General features: G+C 55.5%; 1 protein-coding gene across 3 annotated transcripts in view; it reads left to right on the top strand.

Moving 5' to 3' along the window:
- Positions 1-10,038, top strand: part of lyst (lysosomal trafficking regulator) — a 369,211-nt gene that overhangs the window by 197,857 nt on the left and 161,316 nt on the right. For all 3 annotated transcript variants that reach the window (XM_072559529.1, XM_072559520.1, XM_072559538.1), the window contains 2 exons: positions 8,184-8,334; positions 9,313-9,483. In XM_072559529.1, the coding sequence (XP_072415630.1) occupies positions 8,184-8,334; positions 9,313-9,483 (322 nt within the window). The remainder of the gene's footprint in view (positions 1-8,183; positions 8,335-9,312; positions 9,484-10,038) is intronic.

Genomic DNA, 10,038 nt, shown 5'->3' with positions numbered 1-10,038 from the left:
CGTGCTCGCGCTCGCTCTCTCTCTCGTGCTCGCGCTCGCTCTCTCTCTCGTGCTTGCGCTCGCTCTCTCTCTCGTGCTTGCGCTCGCTCTCTCTCTCGTGCTCGCGCTCGCGCTCGCTCTCTCTCGTGCTCTCGCTCGCTCTCACTCTCCTGCTCGCGCTCGCTCTCACTCTCCTGCTCGCGCTCGCTCTCTCTCTCGTGCTCGCGCTCGCTCTCTCTCTCGTGCTCGCGCTCGCTCTCTCTCTCCTGCTCGCTCTCTCTCTCCTGCTCGCTCTCTCTCTCCTGCTCGCGCTCGCTCTCTCTCTCGTGCTCACGCTCGCTCTCTCTCTCTCGCGCTCGCTCTCTCTCTCTCGCGCTCGCGCTCGCTCTCTCTCTCTCGCGCTCGCGCTCGCTCTCTCTCTCTCGCGCTCGCTCTCTCTCGCGCTCGCGCTCGCTCTCTCTCTCGTGCTCGCGCTCGCTCTCTCTCTCTCGTGCTCGCGCTCGCTCTCTCTCTCGTGCTCGCGCTCGCTCTCTCTCTCTCGTGCTCGCGCTCGCTCTCTCTCTCTCGTGCTCGCGCTCGCTCTCTCTCTCTCGTGCTCGCGCTCGCTCTCTCTCTCTCGTGCTCGCGCTCGCTCTCTCTCTCTCGTGCTCGCGCTCGCTCTCTCTCTCTCGTGCTCGCGCTCGCTCTCTCTCTCTCGTGCTCGCGCTCGCTCTCTCTCTCTCGTGCTCGCGCTCGCTCTCTCTCTCTCGTGCTCGCGCTCGCTCTCTCTCGTGCTCGCGCTCGCTCTCTCTCTCTCGTGCTCGCGCTCGCTCTCTCTCTCTCGTGCTCGCGCTCGCTCTCTCTCTCTCGTGCTCGCGCTCGCCCTCTCTCTCGTGCTCGCGCTCGCCCTCTCTCTCGTGCTCGCGCTCGCCCTCGCCCTCGCGCGCTCTCTCTCTCTCGTGCTCGCGCGCTCTCTCTCTCTCGTGCTCGCGCGCTCTCTCTCTCTCGTGCTCGCGCTCTCTCTCTCTCGCGCTCGTGCTCTCTCTCTCTCTCGCGCTCGCGCTCGCTCTCTCTCTCGTGCTCGCGCTCGCGCTCTCTCTCTCTCGCGCTCGCGCGCTCTCTCGTGCTCGCGCGCTCTCTCTCTCTCTCGTGCTCGCGCGCTCTCTCTCTCTCGTGCTCGCGCTCTCTCTCTCTCTCGTGCTCGCGCTCTCTCTCTCTCTCGTGCTCGCGCTCTCTCTCTCTCGTGCTCGCGCTCTCTCTCTCTCGTGCTCGCGCTCTCTCTCTCTCGTGCTCGCGCTCTCTCTCGCGCTCGCGCTCTCTCTCTCTCTCGCGCTCGCGCTCTCTCTCTCTCTCGCGCTCGCGCTCTCTCTCTCTCTCGTGCTCGCGCTCGCTCTCTCTCTCTCGTGCTCGCGCTCGCTCTCTCTCTCTCGTGCTCGCGCTCGCTCTCTCTCTCGTGCTCGCGCTCGCTCTCTCTCTCGTGCTCGCGCTCGCTCTCTCTCTCTCGTGCTCGCGCTCGCTCTCTCTCTCTCGTGCTCGCGCTCGCGCTCTCTCTCTCTCTCGCGCTCGCGCTCTCTCTCTCTCTCGTGCTCGCGCTCGCTCTCTCTCTCTCGTGCTCGCGCTCGCTCTCTTTCTCTCGTGCTCGCGCTCGCTCTCTCTCTCTCCTGCTCGCGCTCGCTCTCTCTCTCTCCTGCTCGCGCTCGCTCTCTCTCTCTCCTGCTCGCGCTCGCTCTCTCTCTCCTGCTCGCGCTCGCTCTCTCTCTCCTGCTCGCGCTCGCTCTCTCTCTCCTGCTCGCGCTCGCTCTCTCTCTCCTGCTCGCGCTCGCTCTCTCTCTCCTGCTCGCGCTCGCTCTCTCTCTCCTGCTCGCGCTCGCTCTCTCTCTCCTGCTCGCGCTCGCTCTCTCTCTCCTGCTCGCGCTCGCTCTCTCTCTCCTGCTCGCGCTCGCTCTCTCTCTCCTGCTCGCGCTCGCTCTCTCTCTCCTGCTCGCGCTCGCTCTCTCTCTCCTGCTCGCGCTCGCTCTCTCTCTCCTGCTCGCGCTCGCTCTCTCTCTCCTGCTCGCGCTCGCTCTCTCTCTCCTGCTCGCGCTCGCTCTCTCTCTCCTGCTCGCGCTCGGCTCGCGCTCGCTCTCTCTCTCCTGCTCGCGCTCGCTCTCTCGCGCTCGCGCTCTCTCTCTCGCGCTCGCGCTCTCTCTCTCGCGCTCGCGCTCTCTCTCTCTCTCTCGTGCTCGCGCTCGCTCTCTCTCTCTCTCGTGCTCGCGCTCGCTCTCTCTCTCTCGTGCTCGCGCTCGCTCTCTCTCTCTCGTGCTCGCGCTCGCTCTCTCTCTCGTGCTCGCGCTCGCTCTCTCTCTCGTGCTCGCGCTCGCTCTCTCTCTCGTGCTCGCGCTCGCTCTCTCTCTCGCGCTCGCGCTCGCTCTCTCTCTCGCGCTCGCGCTCGCTCTCTCTCTCTCGCGCTCGCTCTCTCTCTCTCGCGCTCGCTCTCTCTCTCTCGCGCTCGCGCTCGCTCTCTCTCTCTCGCGCTCGCGCTCTCTCTCTCGCGCTCGCGCTCGCTCTCTCTCTCTCGCGCTCGCGCTCGCTCTCTCTCTCTCGCGCTCGCGCTCGCGCTCGCTCTCTCTCGCTCGCGCTCGCGCTCGCGCTCGCTCTCTCTCTCTCGCGCTCGCGCTCGCTCTCTCTCTCGTGCTCGCGCTCTCTCTCGTGCTCGCGCTCTCTCTCGTGCTCGCGCTCTCTCTCGTGCTCGCGCTCTCTCTCGTGCTCGCGCTCTCTCTCGCGCTCGCGCTCGCTCTCGCGCTCGCGCTCTATCTCTCGCTCTATCTCTCGCTCTCTCTCACACAATCTCTCGCTCTCTCTCTCTCCCCCTCCCTCCCTCCCTCCCTCTTTCTCTCTCACACAATCTCTCTCTTTCTCTCTCTCTCACACAATCTCTCTCTTTCTCTCTCTCTCACACAATCTCTCTCTCTCTCTCTCACACAATCTCTCGCTCTCACACAATCTCTCTCTCTCTCTCACACAATCTCTTGCTCTCACAATCTCTCGTGCTCGCGCTCGCTCTCTCTCTCTCGTGCTCGCGCTCGCTCTCTCTCTCGTGCTCGCGCTCGCTCTCTCTCTCGTGCTCGCGCTCGCTCTCTCTCTCGTGCTCGCGCTCGCTCTCTCTCTCGTGCTCGCGCTCGCTCTCTCTCTCGTGCTCGCGCTCGCTCTCTCTCTCGTGCTCGCGCTCGCTCTCTCTCTCGTGCTCGCGCTCGCTCTCTCTCTCTCGCGCTCGCGCTCGCTCTCTCTCTCGCGCTCGCGCTCGCTCTCTCTCTCTCGTGCTCGCGCTCGCTCTCTCTCTCTCGTGCTCGCGCTCGCTCTCTCTCTCGTGCTCGCGCTCGCTCTCTCTCTCGTGCTCGCGCTCGCTCTCTCTCTCGTGCTCGCGCTCGCTCTCTCTCTCGTGCTCGCGCTCGCTCTCTCTCTCGTGCTCGCGCTCGCTCTCTCGTGCTCGCGCTCGCTCTCTCTCTCTCGTGCTCGCGCTCGCTCTCTCTCTCTAGTGCTCGCGCTCGCTCTCTCTCTCTAGTGCTCGCGCTCGCTCTCTCTCTCTAGTGCTCGCGCTCGCTCTCTCTCTCTCGTGCTCGCGCTCGCTCTCTCTCTCTCGCGCTCGCGCTCGCTCTCTCTCTCTCGCGCTCGCGCTCGCTCTCTCTCTCTCGCGCTCGCGCTCGCTCTCTCTCTCTCGCGCTCGTGCTCGCGCTCTCTCTCGAGCTCGCGCTCTCTCTCGTGCTCGCGCTCTCTCTCGTGCTCGCGCTCTCTCTCGTGCTCGCGCTCTCTCTCGTGCTCGCGCTCTCTCTCGTGCTCGCGCTCTCTCTCGTGCTCGCGCTCTCTCTCGTGCTCGCGCTCGCTCTCGTGCTCGCGCTCGCTCTCGCGCTCGCGCTCGCGCTCTATCTCTCGCTCGCTCTCGCGCTCGCGCTCGCGCTCTATCTCTCGCTCTCTCTCACACAATCTCTCGCTCTCTCTCTCTCCCCCTCCCTCCCTCCCTCCCTCTTTCTCTCTCACACAATCTCTCTCTTTCTCTCTCTCTCACACAATCTCTCTCTTTCTCTCTCTCTCACACAATCTCTCTCTCTCTCTCTCTCACACAATCTCTCGCTCTCACACAATCTCTCTCTCTCTCACACAATCTCTTGCTCACACAATCTCTTGCTCTCACAATCTCTCGTGCTCGCGCTCGCTCTCTCTCTCTCGTGCTCGCGCTCGCTCTCTCTCCTCGTGCTCGCGCTCGCTCTCTCTCTCGTGCTCGCGCTCGCTCTCTCTCTCGTGCTCGCGCTCGCTCTCTCTCTCGTGCTCGCGCTCGCTCTCTCTCTCTCGTGCTCGCGCTCGCTCTCTCTCTCTCGTGCTCGCGCTCGCTCTCTCTCTCTCGTGCTCGCGCTCGCTCTCTCTCTCTCGTGCTCGCGCTCGCTCTCTCTCTCTCGTGCTCGCGCTCGCTCTCTCTCTCTCGTGCTCGCGCTCGCTCTCTCTCTCTCGTGCTCGCGCTCGCTCTCTCTCTCTCGTGCTCGCGCTCGCTCTCTCTCTCTCGTGCTCGCGCTCGCTCTCTCTCTCTCGTGCTCGCGCTCGCTCTCTCTCTCTCGTGCTCGCGCTCGCTCTCTCTCTCTCGTGCTCGCGCTCGCTCTCTCTCTCTCGTGCTCGCGCTCGCTCTCTCTCTCTCGTGCTCGCGCTCGCTCTCTCTCTCTCGTGCTCGCGCTCGCTCTCTCTCTCTCGTGCTCGCGCTCGCTCTCTCTCTCTCGTGCTCGCGCTCGCTCTCTCTCTCTCGTGCTCGCGCTCGCTCTCTCTCTCTCGTGCTCGCGCTCGCTCTCTCTCTCTCGTGCTCGCGCTCGCTCTCTCTCTCTCGTGCTCGCGCTCGCTCTCTCTCTCTCGTGCTCGCGCTCGCTCTCTCTCTCTCGTGCTCGCGCTCGCTCTCTCTCTCTCGTGCTCGCTCTCGCTCTCTCTCTCTCGTGCTCGCTCTCTCGCGCTCGCGCTCGCTCTCTCTCTCTCGCGCTCGCGCTCGCTCTCTCTCTCTCGCGCTCGCGCTCGCTCTCTCTCTCTCGCGCTCGCTCTCTCTCTCTCGTGCTCGCTCTCTCGCGCTCGCGCTCGCTCTCTCTCTCTCGCGCTCGCGCTCGCTCTCTCTCTCTCGCGCTCGCGCTCGCTCTCTCTCTCTCGCGCTCGCGCTCGCTCTCTCTCTCTCGCGCTCGCTCTCTCTCTCTCGCGCTCGCTCTCTCTCTCTCGCGCTCGCGCTCGCTCTCTCGCGCTCGCTCTCTCTCTCTCGCGCTCGCTCTCACTCTCTCGCGCTCGCTCTCTCTCTCTCGCGCTCGCGCTCGCTCTCTCTCTCTCGCGCTCGCGCTCGCTCTCTCTCTCTCGCGCTCGCGCTCGCTCTCTCTCGCGCTCGCGCTCGCGCTCGCTCTCTCTCTCTCGCGCTCGCTCTCTCTCTCTCGCGCTCGCTCTCTCTCTCGCGCTCGCTCTCTCTCTCTCGCGCTCGCGCTCGCTCTCTCTCTCTCGCGCTCGCGCTCGCTCTCTCTCTCTCGCGCTCGCGCTCGCTCTCTCTCTCTCGCGCTCGCGCTCGCTCTCTCTCTCTCGCGCTTGCGCTCGCTCTCTCTCTCTCGCGCTCGCGCTCGCTCTCTCTCTCTCGCGCTCTCTCTCTCTCGCGCTCTCTCTCTCGCGCTCGCGCTCGCTCTCTCTGTCTCGCGCTCGCGCTCGCTCTCTCTCTCGCGCTCGCGCTCGCTCTCTCTCTCGCGCTCGCGCTCGCTCTCTCTCTCGCGCTCGCGCTCGCTCTCTCGCGCTCGCGCTCGCGCTCGCTCTCTCTCTCGCGCTCGCTCTCTCTCTCGTGCTCGCGCTCGCGCTCGCTCTCTCTCTCGTGCTCGCTCTCTCTCTCGTGCTTGCTCTCTCTCTCGTGCTTGCTCTCTCTCTCGTGCTCGCTCTCTCTCTCGTGCTCGCTCTCTCTCTCGTGCTCGCTCTCTCTCTCGTGCTCGCGCTCTCTCTCGTGCTCGCGCTCTCTCTCGTGCTCGCGCTCTCTCTCGTGCTCGCGCTCTCTCTCGTGCTCGCGCTCTCTCTCGTGCTCGCGCTCTCTCTCGTGCTCGCGCTCTCTCTCGTGCTCGCGCTCTCTCTCGTGCTCGCGCTCTCTCTCGTGCTCGCGCTCTCTCTCGTGCTCGCGCTCTCTCTCGTGCTCGCGCTCGCTCTCGTGCTCGCTCTCGTGCTCGCTCTCGTGCTCGCTCTCGTGCTCGCTCTCGTGCTCGCGCTCGCTCTCGTGCTCGCGCTCGCTCTCGTGCTCGCGCTCGCTCTCGCGCTCGCGCTCTCTCTCCCGCTCTCTCTCCCGCTCTCTCTCGCGCTCTCGCTCGCGCTCTCTCTCGCGCTCGCGCGCTCTCTCTCGCGCTCGCGCGCTCTCTCTCGCGCTCGCGCGCTCTCTCTCGCGCTCGCGCTCTCTCTCGCGCTCGCGCTCTCTCTCGCGCTCTCTCTCGCGCTCGCGCTCGCTCTCTCTCTCGCGCTCTCTCTCGCGCTCGCGCTCTCTCTCACACAATCTCTCGCTCTCTCTCTCTCTCTCCCCCTCTCCCCCTCCCTCCCTCCCTCCCTCTTTCTCTCTCACACAATCTCTCTTTCTCTCTCTCTCACACAATCTCTCTCTCTCTCTCTCACACAATCTCTCGCTCTCACACAATCTCTCTCTCTCTCTCTCTCACACAATCTCTTGCTCTCACAATCTCTCTCGCGCTCTCTCTCTCTCGCGCTCTCTCTCTCTCGCGCGCGCTCTCTCTCGCGCGCTCTCTCGCTCTCACACACACACAATCCCCCCCCCCCCCTCTCTCTCTCTCTCTCTCTCTCTCTCTCTCTCACTACGGCTCCAAAAATTCTGCTCAGAGGCTGGGAAAAACCTCAAAAATGGAGAAGCTGTTACAGCCATGATTTTCTCCTGTCCTCCATCTCGATTACCCAGAAGCCTTTATCTTGGAAGGAATTTCACAAGTGTCATCATCACCAAGTTCAAACAGAGACACTAGTTTGCTTTGCTTCTACCAATGTATGATATAGCGTTCTGTGATTATCTTTTCAATGTAAAACGATTTATGAAAAATTAACTCCCTCCTTTTGGAAACTTGTTGTTAATCTTGAAAATAACCATTTCATCTGGCCCCTACTGTGTTTAGATTTTGTGATGGTTAATTGACAAAGGGAAGGCAGTCAATATAAACCAGAGTGGAATACGTTGATGTAATATTTAAGGATAGAATCCAAATGATTGGGAGACAATATTGTCATCAGTGTTTTAAAGCTTCTTTTGAATATTTATCCTGGTGCAAAATAAAGTAAATTCTACAACCCTGCATTTCTACCTGGAAGGTATGCTTAAGGGTATAGGTCAAAGCATCTCTGTTACAGGGTTAAAGAAAGAGATACAAACGTCTCTTTTGTGAACTCAACATGCCCTGAAGTGCTTTGTAGTCAGTGGAGTACGTTTGAAATATTTTATTGCAGGAAACATGGCAACCAATTTGTGCCCAATAAAGATTGTACAAATGACCAAGTAATAATCACTGGATAATCTGTTTTCATGATCTTATTTGAGGGATAAAAATTATCCTGGAAAGTAGGGAGAAGTTCCTTGCTCTTAAAAAAAAATGTAATGGAGTCATTGGGGTCTGAGCTGAGAATGTGTTGCTGGAAAAGCACAGCAGGTCAGGCAGCACCCAAGGAGCAGGAGAATTGATGTTTCGGGCATGAGCCCTTCTTCAGGAATCATTTGGGTCTACCAAGACTGTTTATAGGACCTCAGGTTGAGGCTTTATCCTAAATGGTATCTCTGGCAATGCTGCATTCACTTTGAGATATGAATTCTTAGGCTGAGGCTTCAAAGAAGTACAAAGAAACTCTCAAATGATAATCATTGAGCAAACACTGACACTATATTCCTGTTTCTCACTGTTCATTTGAATGTGACTCCCAGCTGGTAACTTGATGTCAGTGATTCCATTCTTGGTAGCTGCTGCTACTTGCATTTTCATCAACATCTTGTCATTGGTACACATTGCTGCTACTGGGTGGAGCATTAGAGGAATTCATAGGCCTAGCTTGCATTCAGATTATAATAAATGCCCATATTATTTTTTTCTGTTATGTCTCACCATATAAAGAAAACCTGCAGTAGTTTTCAGAAGCTGTGATGATCACATGATGTACATTCTTGTCTGGTGCTCAGTCATGACATGAGTGATGCAAAGAAATAATTTTGTTTTATTTTTTAGATGAGAAAACAGCTGGCTTAGATTGTGGCAACATTACGAATTGTGGTGATAAATTGGTTGAAGATGGGTGCCTCCATGTGATTTCATTGGGGTCTAAAGAAATCATGCTGCAAGTTTGGGCTGATTTGAACATAGGTGGCTTTATATTCAGGTAGAGTACTGAATGAAGATAAATATAATACAGGATGTCTGTTTCTATTATCAATATGGGTGAAAGAAATTTGCTGCTGTTATAAAAACATTTCAACACATTTTAATTAATTCAGCAATGGAAATTTAAAAATATTTGTGGATTTAGATCACTTTGACTGAATTATATTCTTCTAAAATGTTTAGAGCTATTTTTCTTTATAAAGCATGTGGTATTAGTTCCCTAAGCAAATTTGTGCTTCGTGGAAGTGATCTGTGTTAGGACAGATAGCAGTGTGGAACTTAAACTCAAATTGGCCTGCCACAACAGATTACAAAATCCATATTCCAGTAAGCACAGTTAAAATTAGTACCAACCATTTTAAATTCATTTTTATTTTCTTGCTGACCTGAATACCCATGCAGTGTGGTTAATTTCTCTTTCTCTATGGTTTTAAACAGAGTTCATTTATTACTTTGTTTCTGACTATAACGTGCTATTCTAGCAATGAAAATTATGGTTCATATATTGTATAAGCTTAATGGCAATAAGGGTCAGTCAGAGGTTGTGGATTCAAGCCTCGTTCCAGAGACTTTGAACACAAGATATTGTGTTGTATTGAGAGTGTACTGCACTGATAGGGCACCATTTTTTGGATAAGATGTTATACCAAGTCTCCCCTTTCAATCAGATATGAAAGATTCCACAGCACTTTTTCAAAAGAGAACAAGAGTGGTTTCCTGGCCAATAATTATTTCTTAACCAAAATTATTGAAGCAATTTATTGGCTCATTTTATCATTGCTTATTGTGGAAGCTTGCTGTTTAAAAATTGGTTGACAGGTTTCCAACATGACAATGGCTGCACTTCAAAAATACTTAATTGGTTGTAAATTGCTCTGAGAATACCTTAAGATGTGAAAAGCTTGATATCAATATAATATTTCTTTAAATTATACATTGCAATTTCTCAATTACTAAAATTACTTGCTTCCTGTAGAATTTGCATTGATCCAAATGATGACTTGAAAGCAGGCCTGCTAGCACAAGCTGAGTCACAAGAAAACATTCTAACCCCAGGAAAGTGGCAGCACTTGGCATTAACCTATGTCCAGCAGTCAGAAAATAAGTGTATCCATGGCAAGCTTTCACTTTGGATGTCTGGACAAAGGTATGTATGTCTGGTCCTCTATACACAGCTTATGAAATAATTATGAACATCCATTTGATCACTACCTTGATCTTCTAAATTTAAAAAATTATTTTGAGATGAGGAATTACTAGTAAGGCCAGAATTTGTTGCTCATAATAATACAAAGTGTCTGATTTTTGTTTATTTTAAGTTTGGATGTTTATTAATGACCTATGGGCTTTCTGTGTATTTGATGTTAATTATTAACTTGTAAGTATTTCTGTAGCCACAGTATTTCTTTTACAGCTATCTCTGTTATCGATCAAAATATATCCAGCAGATATCCTAGACCTTAAATACTACTAGTATTCAAAGGCAAGTGTAAGGTATTGTATTCCAGATGTGATTTGATTGGTCCACGACGAGACTTTAAGCAAAACACACTTTATTCTTACAGCATAGTTAAAATACAAACAAAAGAAAGACATGGCATAACTTTAACTCTACTGAAATACTTAACAAAATGATACATTATTTAACTACTAATCATCAACTTTTCCAATATAGCAGCATCCTATAAACGCATCCATGGTA

The sequence above is a fragment of the Chiloscyllium punctatum genome, chromosome 3 (assembly GCF_047496795.1).
Source record: "Chiloscyllium punctatum isolate Juve2018m chromosome 3, sChiPun1.3, whole genome shotgun sequence".
NCBI lineage: Eukaryota > Metazoa > Chordata > Chondrichthyes > Orectolobiformes > Hemiscylliidae > Chiloscyllium > Chiloscyllium punctatum.
The sequence above is the reverse complement of the archived record's forward strand: the minus strand, read 5'-3'. Positions and strand labels throughout refer to the sequence as shown.